Below are 14290 nucleotides of genomic sequence, written 5' to 3' on the forward strand. Positions count from 1 at the left end.
ATGTTAACTAGTACTGATAGCAGAATACTCTGGTGGATGGCTCTGATTTCATGTCAGGAGGTCTTTAGATAAGCCTATCATCAGTTATCTTCTCTCTCAAACAAAAACATGGATGTTAGTGGGGTGGGGTCCAAAATCCCTTCCAGCCTATGGCTTGGAAACATTGGCTGTCACTTTTTATCATATTTTCTTTTGGCCTTCCTTACGCCTTGCTCACTAGGTTAAAAAAATTACTCTTAAAAGAGTTAGCATTAAGTTAGTGCAAGAGTTCTTTTTTGTAGCTCCTGCACAGTCACACAGGCCAGTTATTTGCCCATGCAAATATAATTTGGTTAAGTTCTAAAGCTAGCTTACAGTTTTGGTGGTTGCCCTGCTGCCCCCACCCTCTATGGGCATGCATTGCCAACCCACCTTCTAACTCTATTCTCCTTTCACCACCCCAGCAGTAACTTGCTTGGAGAACTGCTCTTTGCTAAGTATTTTCTCTGTAAAGGAAAAAAATTGAACTCCTCCCCCCCCCCTTACTTTTATATTTTCTTTTACCTATGTTTCCTCCTTATACTTCTGTCTTTTTGTTTTCATTGGTCACTCCCTGTTTGTGTTTGTTTCCATCTTTACAGGTTTGTCACTCAAGGGTGGAATTTTTTGTGTAGATAACTGTCCTTCTGAGAGTAAACTAATTGGCATAGTCTCTGTGTTTTCTACTTTCCCATCATAGCCAGGCTTTTAATAGCCAGGCAAGCAGTAGATGACTTTGTGTCTAAGAGCACTGCTTTGGGAGAAGGCATGGCTGATTGCTGAGCAAGTCAGGCTTACTCTTTCAAAGCCGCCACATTTTTTGCAGGGGAGCAGAGCAGACACCAGTGGCTTTTGCATTTCTTCAGGAAGATGGCAGGCCACTCATAACAGATTTTATGTGTTTCCTGGAGGCGAGGAACCTTAAAGTTTTTTAAGCTGCCTTATACAGACAATCAGGTTAGCTCTGCTGTTTCTGAGCAATTGGTTTACAGTAGTCTATAGGCCTTAGGTCCAAAGGAAAAAAGAGAAGTGTTTTTCTGGAGCATTTTTCATTGCAATAGAGCCCAAAACTTCACAGACCTATGATTCACAAAGCCTCCTACTAAGCAGGGAGGGACAACCACATACAGTAGTGATAAAAGTAGGATTTTCTCCCCATTTTCTTTATTTAGGTTACCTGGCATTCTGGAAAATTCTGTTGCAGAAGCTAGAACTCGGGAAAAACAGAAGTGTTGGGTACCTGAGCAGATAATATCACATTGTAACAAGCAGAATAGTAGTGCACTGGGAAATACAGACTATCAAGGTTAAACTTTTACTTCATTTATTAAAAGTGTTAAATCAGGTTTTTCTTAAAATCTCATTTTTAACTTCATTTTGTGTATGTGTGTATATTAGGTCCTAATTCATGTAGTAAAGCTGTCAAGCCAAGCATGTTCACGTCAGTATTTGAAATGCCTTCTCCAGGGCTGAAAAACAAACGTCACAGCTATGGAAAAATCGTGGAGCAGCAATACAATGAAATCAGTAAAATACCAGAAAAAACTGGCAATATAAAGAGCACAGAGTCACGGAACAGTTTTAAACATTTGGATGAGAGCATATCAAAAGATAACAGCATAAAGCTTGCTCCTGGTAAACATGAAATATCACTTAAAGCAACAATGAGTTCAAGACACTCAGAATTCGTTATGGAAACCAATGACGACGCTAGCTTTGATGTTTCTTTTGGAAAAGGAACTGACAAGAAAACAGATCAGGTAAAATGAGAGAAGGCAAAGCAGCGTCAGAATTACTTTTCTATCTGGAAATCATAGTCATGACATTTCATATTTTTTAATAAATTGTATATAATCACTACATCAAGTAAACCTGCCAGTTTGTTAAGATTTCAAATTGGTACAGTGTCACGCACCAAGCCGGTCAGTAAATCACACAGTTCCAAAGCTACACGATCTTCACAAACTTGTCTGTGTTTCAGGCCTAATGAGCACACCAGGTCATGCCCTGTAGGTCCTACTCCATGAAATCAGCTGCAGAGACTAAAAGTTCTGCCTGCCTACAGCCATCTGTGTCTCCTCCAGGGCTTCTTGCAAGCAATCAGAGACTGTACCTCTGTGCAGCCTGCCTTGAAAAAATGATGATGGTGGTGATGATGATGATGATAATAATAATAATAATAATAATAATAATAATAATAATAATAATAATAATTATTATTATATTTATATGCTGCCCATCTGACTGGGTTGCACCAGCCACTCTGGGCGGTTCTCAACAAAATATTAAAGACACAGTAAAATGTCACCCATTTAAAACTTCCATGAACAGGGCTGCCTTCAGATGCCTTTGCTTTTCCTGTTTCATAACTCTTCTTGTTCCAGGGGGAAGGAGTTTATTGCAGCAGAGGGGTGGAGATACCCATTACTCTCATCTCTGCCTCTGAACCTCCCTCTTCCCACTTGTCTGCTTCAGCTTCTGCCTTTGATTCATGACGTCTGTCTGCCACAGCTCCCAACTCACTGAGCCCTGTTACCCTTCAACTTTTGACACCTCTTCTTCCCATTCTTCTCCCTGTGTCATAGTTGTCCAACTGCCACCCTGGACTGGGTTCCCCAGCTAGTTTCTCCCACCACTCCTCTGTGTTCAACCAAAGCATTGCATACAGATATCATAAAATCTATTTAGGTTAAAATATTATTTCAAAGAGGTTGTGAACTGCTAAACATCACTTTCAAAATATATTTTTCTTTAAAATTGGTAAGTGCTTCATAAACGTTATCATTAAAGTTGACTGCATTTACAAGTGCCCTGGTACCTAAACCCGTGTTTAAAATTATTGTCACTTAATGGAGAGTGTCTGCAAAAGGGATAGTGAACATGGTGCCCTCCAGATATTGTTGGGCTACAGTTCCACTATCCTTGACTCTGATTCCAGCCCTGATCTACAAAATAAAACGTAGGAAGAGACATACCCTGTAATTCTAGAGAGAACTAATGTGAATGGGGGAGAAAGCTTGCTTGTTTGCTGGATTTTTTTTTTTTTTTAAAGTTTTGGAAAGAATCCATTCAAAAGCTTTCTTGTTCATCCAGTTGATAAACTCCAGTAAATAACTCCCAAACCATTTTTGCTCAGTTTTAAGGAAAATTATCTCCTTACTGCTGTTAATATAACTGTAAATGGTTTTAGTGGAGCAGAGATTTCCTGCATTTTGTATGAATGTTCTTCATTTTCCTACTAGTATACAGAAACCTTTGACTTTCCGAACGGTGCTGTAGAAGCTGTACTAGTCTACTAATCAGATTTTCTGGTAAATTTAACAAATTATTTTCAAAATCTTACAGAAAGCAAAACAAAAAGAAATGATGGAAACTACAGAAATGTTACTAAGTAAAATCAGCAACCGATACAAAGGAATGGATGGTGCAAACAGTACAAGAAAATTGTGCCAGTTCTTTGCTAACAGGAGGTATACTATACATATTTTCTTTTTATAGTAGTTACTTGCAGGCTAGTAATTTATTTAGAATTACAACATTTTACTGATCTTGCTTTAATTTCTATATTACCTAATTCCCCTAAAACATGGCATTAAAGCAAATGTTTTTTACTAATGAATTTTCTGGTATGAAATAGATTTATTATATTATTTTTACTTATTTTTACAGCACATCTTTAAATAAATCAGGTTTCAGTGTTTGCAAGGTATGTTGTTTTTCTATACAAAGAGGTATATTAAAATTTTGTTCTACAATTGTTTCAATATGTAAGAATAAAAATACATTCATAAAGTAAATTTAATGTTTGACTCAACCACTTATTAATAATTACTGATATCCTCAGTGATATTTCATCTTTAAGTTTTTGAACCTATTTGGGGGCACCTTATGAGGCCAAAAAGCAACTTTTAAATATTCATATAATTAAATAAGTCTTGTTGAAGTAAAAGACTGCATGAGTTGAGGAGGAGTATTAATGCCACTATACAGTTCTTTTGCTAACTCTTCTTTTATGCCTAGAAAAAAAGTCAGAGCAGAAGTTCTAGAAGTTTAAAAACTACTACTTTGCTAAACGTAACTACTGGGCACCTTATGTAAGTAAAGCGCCATCTCATTCAAGTACAATAATTTAGATTATGAAGAGTATACTGAACAGAGTTTTATCTCTTTTGATAGGGACGATGTCTACAACTTTAATCTGAGTGGATCTGATGAACCTACAGTAAAACTTGGAGTAAGATTAGTATTGTAGCAAATAATGTGTTACTAATTATAAACCACAGAGCCTAGGGCTTGTCGATCAGAAGGTCGGCGGTTCGAATCCCCGCAACGGGGTGAGCTCCTGTTGCTTGGTCCCCGCTCCTGCCAACCTAGCAGTTCGAAAGCACGTCAAAGTGCAAGTAGCTGAATAGGTACTGCTCTTGCATGAAGGTAAACGGTGTTTCCGTGCCCTGCTCTGGTTCACCAGAAGTGGCTTAGTCATTCTGGTCACATGACCCGGAAGCTGTATGCCGGCTCCCTCAGCCAGTAAAGCAAAACGAGCGCCACAACCCCAGAGTCATCCACGACTGGACCTAATGGTCAGGGGCCCCTGTTACCTTTACCTTTAATTATAAACAGATGATCACCTGCACAGTCACATTAGGGACAGCTCTACATTAGGTAGGGTATAGCAGCCCACATAAGGCAGTCAATTTGGGAGTACCGTTATAGTGGGAAGAGCAGTCCTAATGGTGGGAACGCAGAGTGACAGATTCAATGCAACATCCTTAACCTTATGCTATATCTTCACGCTGGATTCATAGCTGGCCCTGCGCTGCCTCTGTAACACCCTGTTTTGCAGCCCTCCACTAAATACTGCCAGCAGCAACAGTTTCCCAAGACACCCATGCTTACAACAGGAACAGTGAGGCCCCCATAGTGGCAAAGCCCCACCGTTGACAGAAGGGTACCTCCTAATTGTATCCCCTGCAACAGCACAGTTTTGAATTGTGCACTACATTATTATATTTTTTGCCACCATGTGCCTTTGAAATTTTCTGTCTCCAGCTCCAGGCATACCCCCAAACTGGGAGAAATTTAGAGGGAACAAACTGCACTTAATGTAAATGAATGATTGCTTAGGTAAATAAATAATTATAACACCATTTTAACATATTCTTGGCCCACTTTCATTTTCTTTACATAGTATAAATGATATACCGTTTGGCATATTTTTTAAAAAACATTTTATTCAGCATGCTCCTTTGGTGATAATGATTTTTTAAAAACATTAACGATAATACATTAATCCAGTTCAAGCCACAGACAACTAATCAACAAGCAGGGCACTCAGATTTAGGTGCATCAAATACATCAAAGAGTTTATCCTGCTAGCTCTGCATTCAGATTCCCATCTGCATCGTAGGTAACTGTGGAAGAGATATTGCACACAAAGATAAACATAGACGGAATAACATAAAATCACTCACTGAAATAAAAGGATTGCATTAAAATTGATAGTCCAAACACCATAGCCTGTCATTGTCTATCCACCTGCTCACTGCTTCCAAATGAGAGTCACTAGAAGCCCAGAGAAAACGATGTGTTCCTATTGCCACCTAAAACAACATGAATGTTGCAAGGCTCTCCTCTGGCAGAGTAACTCCAGCAGTAAAGCAATAATGGCAAATGAAATCTATGTATAGGGCAGTTATAATGGGTGGAATGCAGGCTTCACGAAGCAGCTCATCTCATGCTTTATTCAAAGGGCAGCATGATTTGTATGGAAAACGTGATTCCCTCAGATACCCATAATATTATAAGGATATATGAAATTGAAAGGAGCTGATTATATTTTCCATGCCTCTAACATTTTAATAGGGATATTTGATACTTCAGAGTTTCATAATGAGATTTGGAAGCATGTAAACAGTGTTTATTTAGAAGGGGCTTATCAGTATCTAACCCTATGCATTGCTACAGCTATATACAAAATAGACTGGATTAATGGAGGATATGGAAAAACAATTGTGGTATTTCCTATGCTGTTTCAGTAATTTTTACTAAGTCTCTATAGTCTTTTGCAGAAGGATACAGTCTGTTTTTGTAAATTTCATTACAAAAAGGAAATAAAAATACTTGATTGCTTGGGTGATATAACCAACAAAAATAGATGAACAAGAAAAAAAAAGTTGCAATGAAATTTGATTTATTTCTGTTTGATTTATGTGTTTTGGTATTTACATTTTAGATCCAAGAATTTCATCTTACCAAACTGGAAGCTAGTACTGATGTTCCAAAGAAAAAGTAAGCATATTTGGATCATTAGACCCAAATTCCTTTTAACCCACCTTATGATTATAAAAGTATAAGTACATATATTTTGATTTGATTACTACAGTGGTACCTCTTCTTACGGATGCGATCCGTTCCAGGGTGCCGTTCACACCCCGAAAAATCCATAAGTAGAGCCCCGCTTCTGCATGTGACGCAATAGAGCGCTCATGCTCTCAGGCGTGTGTGGCGAAATCCGGCAGTATACACTTCTGGGTTTGCCACATTCACAACCCAAAAATCTACAACATGAACCTAACGCAGCTAGAGGTATGACTGTATTTTACACAACCATCTCAAGACAACGTATGATAAAACAGCAAAAATATAGGTAAAAATATAAAAAGCCCATAAATCTGAAACAAAACTAAAACAGACACTTGTAGCAAAGACCCATTTATCCACCTGAGAAAGCTTGTTGGAACAAAAACATATTCAGTTGTTTCCAGAAGTGTAGATAGTGGGCACCTGTTGTATCTTGATAAGATTTTCCAGACATTCAAGTAGTCAAAAAACAAATTAATCCAAATAGAGTACCTATAATTTTTACATGATTTACTTTATATTTGTTTCAGGAACCATGGAAATAAAGAGGAAATTATAATCCAAAAGAAGCAAGATAAGAAGGTATTTAAAGACCAGGAATACAAAAGAAGAAGAATTAAAAGTCCCCAATATTTAAAACAGTTTGTTCAGTAAATATATTATATAAGGGGTGCAAAAAGCCATCTGCAAATCATGAATGTAATCCATAGATTAATATACTCACAAATCCAGATTTCTTGCATGGGGAGCCTTTCTGTGTGCTGGAAGTGGAGGAGGAGGGGGCTGCAGTGGCAATGAATGACTGCCTAGCATGGAGCAAAGCAGCCACTCTGTTCTTCTGTTAGCCAATCAAAAAACTACTAGGAGAGAAGGGGTAGAATTAACTTGGGCAGACCTGAGAGGGAATTTCATCCCTCTGGTCTGCCATAAAAGAAATGAGAATTTGCCAAGGGGGGAGCCACTGTATTTCCGACCTTCTCAGCCCTACCCACCTTTTCTGTTATAATATGGTGTTAGCTAAGCTGTGTTAAGTTATGATGAGAGTGCTATGGACCCAGGTTTAGCTACTGGTTGACAGTTGGGAAATAATTTTACCCTGGACCATAATTGGCTATTTTGACAACCACTGGGCTTAAATCAGTCATGGCAAACTAGTTTCATTGGTTTTGGTTGTCTTCAGTGTTTGACTTGTTTAAGGACTCAGTCATAAGTAATTTAGCTGGAAAGGCTCCTGCAAATTTAATGTCAGTAAATGGTTTATCAGTGTTTTCTTATTTTATAGAACAGAACTAATAAAAACAAGAAGCACCTTTTCAGTGACACAGATACAGAATATAGAGATGACAGGACAGATATTAGCTGGCTAAGAGAATCGAATAGAAAACCTAAACTGCAGCTGGTTGACTATAGCAGACCCAGAAAACAGAAGTCTAAAACGCTGGATACAAGTACGCAATCTATATATTACAAAGTTTATAGCTGTAACGATTTCACTTCGTTCTATGATAGTAAATGTCTTCTTATTTTGCTGTCTTGTAGACTTTCAGTGTAGTATACTTAAAACATGTCAGATGAATTTCTAGAATTGGATATTATATTTGTCCCTGACAGATTTAGTGGGGGAAACTAGTGATATTTTGCTGTTTCTTGATTGGGTAAAATATGAAAATAGTATATCGCTTACTTTCCAATATACTCCACTGGAACAAACTTTATAGATCAGGAATGACAGGTTAGAGTTCCTGTTCATTAATGGCACTCTGATTTCACATTTTAAATGACTATATGTACCTACATTGAGGGCATCTAGGGCATGTTTAATGACATATGAATCAAAGATTTTAAAATTTGTTCCGAGTAGTGAAGCAGAACATAATTGGCCTAAATGAAGTTCTTTTGCACTTGATGTTGTAAGGTTTTGTTTTGTTTTGTTTTAGATATAAATTCTGTATCACCAAGCATGGGGGAAATACCTCAACAGAAGAAAATCATAAATGATAAGGTATGATAAAACTTTCAAACTGTATATCTTAGAAGCATTAATACTGAGTATCCATATGATAAGACATATAAATAATTTGATCGCATAGGCAAAGTCGATTCAGTTTGCTGTGCTATATAAGGAGGAGCTGTTTGGCCATTTTTCATTTCATTTTTTCTGCCTTGCTTGAAGCAGACCTATAATTTCTTTGAACTCCTATTCTGGCCTGTTATCTTTACTCAAGATTTGCCAGTCTTTCCTGTTCAATGAATTCCACGCATTGATTTGCCTGTTTTCTCCTCCATTAAAAAGGGGTAGAAGCAAGGATTTAGTTTTCTTTGCTTGTGTTTACCTTAGCCTTTCCTGCCCTTTTCCCGTTACTTCTGTTATACTTTCCTGCTACTAGCGACATGCCAAAGACTGTTTTAGATATGGGAGCCATTTTGTGTTATTCCATGCCCTCCACAGACCTCACATTTTGTGGTTGGCCCCCATGTCACTTCCTCAAAATTCTGAATGTGCTCATTGGCCAGATAATGAATAAATCATCACTAACATGTTTGTACATTGTTGGAATAAATAAAGGTACCAGTTTCTACCAATCAATGTGATAATGATACTGTGGGGAAAGCAGCACCAACCAGATCAAGACAACCCAGAAAAGCAGCACTAGCTAAAAAGCGCTATAAAGAACTCTCAGATTCATCAACTGAAAATGAAGAGGAATCAGTACACTTAACTAAGAAAGACATTTCAAAAGAACGTGTAAGTTGTAATTTATTGTGCAGCATTATTAATTATTTTAGATTCTGTTAGAGTTTGCATTTTAAAGACTCCCTAGTAAAATAAAAATAATTGTAAATATGTTGAAATGCCCTTAACTGATCTTAAACAATTAAGCTGTAATAATATAAAAATAGAAAACATTTTTTTTTTAGCAGAGGGTAAGGATCCCATTTCTCCCTAGCACTCTGAATTTGTAATTGTACAAATTTATCATCGTTTTAAGCACCAAATAAATGCCCATGATAGATTGTAGTTCCAGGAGAAGGGAAACAGAAAAGGCAGAGAAATGTGTGAATATTAGTACAGTACCAGGTTAAAGAAGGAGAAATTGAAATGCTACCGGAAAAATACTAGGGCAAACATAGCATGATAGAAATACAGTTACACTCTTAGATTCCTACTTTGTCTAATGGTAAAACACTGAGTGGAATTCCTTGTCACTCCGTGATGTGTTTTCCATCAGTGCAAGCCTTTCAGTTTGCCAGATAGAATGACTCCCCCCTTCTTCTTGCCCTGTGTGCTGTTCTTGAGGTTTCTTTTGACACACACCCCTGCCAAATCAGTTTTTTGGGGGAAGGATGGAAAAGCCCATTGTACAAGTGGAAGTCTTTTTGCAGGGCTTCCACTGATGAGGCTCATTAAATGAATCTGGCCCAATATTTTTGAATTAATATTTTAATTATTAATTTTCTTTCCAGCATAAAATCTCCAGTGTGCTTAGTATCTAGTGAAATGTGTCAGTTTTGGTTTGTTTGTTTGTTTTTGTATTTTCAGCCGGAACACAAAAGTATGAAAAACAAAGCTGTTGATCAACCAAAGGTACAACAGTGTGTTGCTTCCAGTGAGGTGACCAAAATAAAACAGGTACAGCAAGTAAAAAAGTCCACTAAATCAAAAGATAATGTGCCGAAACAACAAATGGAGTTATCACCACTGTCTTCATCTGAGAGCCTACCTTCTTTTGAGACACTGAGAGGTAAGTTTTATATTTTTACTTGTATATTTGTTATTGTGTGTAATACTGAAACTTAAATACATGCATACTAGTACAACAAAGCATTAAAACATTATAAAATTATATAATCATAAAATACAAAAAAAGCCTAACAGTGGTTTATAACACGCAATATTTAACAGTTTTGGGATAACTAAAATTAAACTGTAACAGTGAAACCCAGCAAGATTTTTTGTGATTTTTGTTGCCATACATCTCTTAACACTCTGATTCTGCAGCTGGGGCACCATCAGGAAACTATTCACTGGATAGACACCTATTAATAGCTCTTGTCAGATGCCTTAATTTGGAGAACATGGCTTGATGTTCCTCTTCTAGATGCAGTCCTGCCTACCACTTCAGAGAAAACAACCAATTTCTGTAGGCTGGGGGTGGGGGCAGACTTTCTAAGAATAATTGAGAGCTGCTGAAAACCTACAATTTATGCTGAAGGGGAAATGATATTTTACTGGTACCTACGCAACACAGGCTACCCTCCAAAAGCTACTGGGTATCTGTTAGACTCAAGTAATTCTAGATTTTTATAGTAGTGTACTTTCTTTACTGTTTCTTTCCTGCTACCTCTGAATTGCCAGACTTAGATGTTAGATCTGATAAATTAAGAGAGCAACAGAGATAACGAATTCACTTACTCTGTTACTGACAGTCTAGGTAAGTCATTGTGCTTTTCTGATGAAAAGTGTAATGTCTGGTGAGTAAAATCTCTGGAAGAAAACAATTAGAAAACTGCAAGAAAAGAATTCTGTGTCAAGGAATGCAATGTGTTATCACTGGAGAGGGGTGATAGTTACATGGCAAATGAACATAGCTCATTGACAGAGCACATGCTTTGCATTAAAAAAGAATCAGGGTTCAGTCCTAGTCATCTTTAGGTAGTGTTGGAAAAGACATCTGTCTTAAACCCTAGACAGTCACTACCAGTCAGTGGCTTGCCTTAGATGCAGAAGCAGAGTGTTGGTGCACACTGCTCAGCAGTGTCCACTTTTGTCTTCCCCTGCTTCTGTCGCACTGGAAGGAAGTATCCAAAGTACTGGCTTAGCATTATGAGTAAGCCATCACTCATTGTTTGTTGCACCTAAACATGCCACAAGCAGTAATTGATTCCACTTGTGGCTTGTTTGGAAAGAAACAAATCACAAGAGTGGTTCACATGCAGCAGTAACCCAGTGCTCTAGTTTGTTTCCTCCCAGCATGGCAAAGGCAGGGATGGGAGAGAAGCAAATCAGATACTTACTGAACATCACACACTATCATGCTGCTTGTTTGCATTAGAAAGTGTTTTATTTTAAAATATGGTTTAACATGAACCAGATGGACTAATGGTATTCAGTGTTATAAGATTGCTTGCTGTGTTTCTGTACAATGAAAGAACATGTTTTACATGCTTGAGATCGCAGAAATCTCCAGTTCAAAAGAGGACTGGGAAAGATCCCTGACTGAGCCTCAGGAGAGTTGCTGCCTGCTAGAAGATAAAATGGGCTAGACTAGAGGAATGGAGTGGTTGCTTTGCATGTTAGATAGCTTCATATATTCACCATGCCATAGCTTCCCTTCCCTCATGAGTTTGTAGTAGAATGTAAAATGAATATGCAGTTGACATTTGGAACAGGGGTTGAGCTTGGGGAGGAGAGTTCACAGCCTGTTCAGTGGTCAAATGCTGTGTATGAACAAACCAATATGTTGAATTATGCCTTTATTATTTGTTTAGGCTGGCAGAAGGGAACAAGGGAGGAATCTCCTGATCATATTTCAGAGAGAAGGTCATCTTTGTCATCCTTGCTTCACACACCTGAAAAGGAGGAATCCTTGAGCAATATCAAAAATGTGTCTGCTCTAGTGAAAATGGATAAGTTAATGCAGCTTCCTGAAAAGGATCAAACACAGATGTTTGAATCTGAAGACTTGTCACCTGTTTTAAGTCCAGTTCCTTCGGTAAATATTTTTAAAAAGAATTACCTTAATTCAGATATTATATTAAAAACTATTAGTTTGATATGTAGAGGCCATACCTATGCATGTTTGCTAGGAAGTAACTCCCATTGACTTCAGTGGTGCTAACTCCCAATGTCATGTGCGTAGGATTACAAGCTTCTTATTCTTCCTATTCATTATATTTGTATTTTGTCCTTCATTCATAGATTTCAAGGTGGTTCACAGCAAAAAATACCCTAGTAATTAGACAAAGCAGGTTACTACAGCTGTCTTTACTTTGCCTTTGCTAAAATACAAATGATGTAACATACAGTATAGAAAAGCCTATAATCTCATTTCTCCTTCTAGTGGTCACAATATATGTATATTGTGTATATGTATATAAGGAAGGGAGTGATTTTTTTCCTATAGTGTTTTCATTTTTTTATTTGATTAATCTGATTTTCCATATATACTTGCAGCATAGTCGTAAGCATATTTGGTCAGGTAAGCCGCATTGAGTTCAGTGGGCTTACCCCCTGCCTACTACTGAATTTGCTCATAAGTCTGTTCACGCATACATGTGGACCCTCATCTACCACATGTTAATGGAGGCACAACTTTGAGTTATTTATATCTGGAGACAGTCGCACACCACAGTGGTTATTGCACTATGCTACTATCAATTTAGAAATGCCAACACAGTCTTTCTTAATTAGGGGAATTATCAAGAAAACAAAGATGTAGCTACAAGTAGCAAGTGATAAGTAAAATGGCTTTGCTGCTTGAAGTACCAGTACAGACATGTAAAGCAGCAAGACAGTTGTTACAAGTTGCACAGACTACCCAAACCCATATTACATGTCCTGTAACCTTAATAATTACATCCCAGGGAAGGAAGAGTTAAGGAGACATCGTTTCTTGAATTTCGCCTTGACCTGCAGTGACATGGTCACAACTGAGTCCAGGGTTCCTGGCATCAAATCATTTGATTTGTCTTGGGGTATTTACAGTTACATTAAGCTTGCAAAGTAAAGTTCCTGTGCTCTCTTAGAAGGCTCTTAACCTGCTTAAGTTAGGATGGGAAGACTGATAAGAACCCGCCTGATACAATTCCAGAATTAGAAAAAGCTTTCCTTTTGGAATAATTGGCTTGAGCTTCCCACAAGGGGCCTGACTAATTCCAAATAAAATAGCACATTTGGTTGAGGAGCAGGAAGGCAAGGATAAGAAATCTAGCCAAGGTTGAAGGAGTCTCCTACCAGCATCCATTGGAGCAGGTTTGAAACAGAGCAGAGTAGAGCAGTATTCTGGGCAAAAGGCTGAACAGTTTGGGGATCAGCAAGATACGCATTTACAGGAAAGAAGCTTCCTGTCAGGCTTAAAGACAGTTCTAGACAGAAGCGATATTGAGTGTTAATTATTTCCAAGTACTGAGTCATTACCAGACATATCATACAACTTTCCCACTGCAGAGTGACAGGAAGGTCTCAAGAGGTCTCTGGACAATTCAAAAACAGCATCAGGTTATTGAGGTGTCTCTCATGATGAAGGGAGGTGGCACTTTCCCAGGAAATGCAAATTTAGATGTACGGTAATCTAGTTATTGTTGGAATATACTTACTGGAGGAAGGCCCCAGGTCTGAATATGTGTATGCTTGCATAAGATACGACAAAGGTTCTGTACTATCCTTTCTATTCACAGCTGACACTATGAGATAAAGTCCGCTTAAACCAATGTTACTTCAAATAGTACTGCAGTCATTGCTCAGAGCCATTCAAAATGTAGTTCCAAGGCATGTGCAAAATTCTGACTGAACCAAGCTTCTCTGTTAACAGTTTTCTTAAGGTTGCAACCTTTAGTGATCTTACACACTGGAAAAATCTGCATGTGTATTTACCAAAAACCATTTCCCTTTGTAGCTGAACCTTAGTACCTCCACTACAAAAAGAAAAAGCACCAGTGTCCAAAAAGCAGATGTAGCAGACAAATATGGAACTAGCATACAAAATTACTCTTTAAACAGATCATCTGATATAGAACTGAAAGATCTTTCTGAAAACCTTGTGAAAAATGGAAAAGAGGTATGTCATATCCAATGCAATTGTTGCGTTTGGTGGGGAAATAGTTCTCTTTTGCTGTTGTTAATATAGTTATTGTTCTTGTAGTTACTGTTCTTTTATTCTTGTAGTTATTGTTTTTTGAAAATACATTCCTT

General features: G+C 37.7%; 1 protein-coding gene across 3 annotated transcripts in view; it reads left to right on the forward strand.

Moving 5' to 3' along the window:
- SYCP2 (synaptonemal complex protein 2) overlaps positions 1 to 14290 on the forward strand; it is a 46450-nt gene that overhangs the window by 22629 nt on the left and 9531 nt on the right. For 2 of the 3 annotated variants that reach the window (XM_083507324.1, XM_083507325.1), the window contains exons 22-35: positions 1191 to 1324; positions 1417 to 1778; positions 3364 to 3488; positions 3688 to 3724; positions 4039 to 4112; positions 4195 to 4252; positions 6251 to 6306; positions 6909 to 6960; positions 7661 to 7826; positions 8316 to 8380; positions 8945 to 9124; positions 9920 to 10121; positions 11869 to 12092; positions 13995 to 14156. In XM_083507324.1, the coding sequence (XP_083363450.1) occupies positions 1191 to 1324; positions 1417 to 1778; positions 3364 to 3488; positions 3688 to 3724; positions 4039 to 4112; positions 4195 to 4252; positions 6251 to 6306; positions 6909 to 6960; positions 7661 to 7826; positions 8316 to 8380; positions 8945 to 9124; positions 9920 to 10121; positions 11869 to 12092; positions 13995 to 14156 (1897 nt within the window). The remainder of the gene's footprint in view (positions 1 to 1190; positions 1325 to 1416; positions 1779 to 3363; positions 3489 to 3687; positions 3725 to 4038; positions 4113 to 4194; positions 4253 to 6250; positions 6307 to 6908; positions 6961 to 7660; positions 7827 to 8315; positions 8381 to 8944; positions 9125 to 9919; positions 10122 to 11868; positions 12093 to 13994; positions 14157 to 14290) is intronic. The other variant, XM_083507326.1, reaches the window with a different exon arrangement.

Source organism: Podarcis liolepis, assembly GCF_965112155.1.
Source record: "Podarcis liolepis genome assembly, chromosome: 6".
NCBI classification, from domain to species: Eukaryota; Metazoa; Chordata; class Lepidosauria; order Squamata; family Lacertidae; genus Podarcis; species Podarcis liolepis.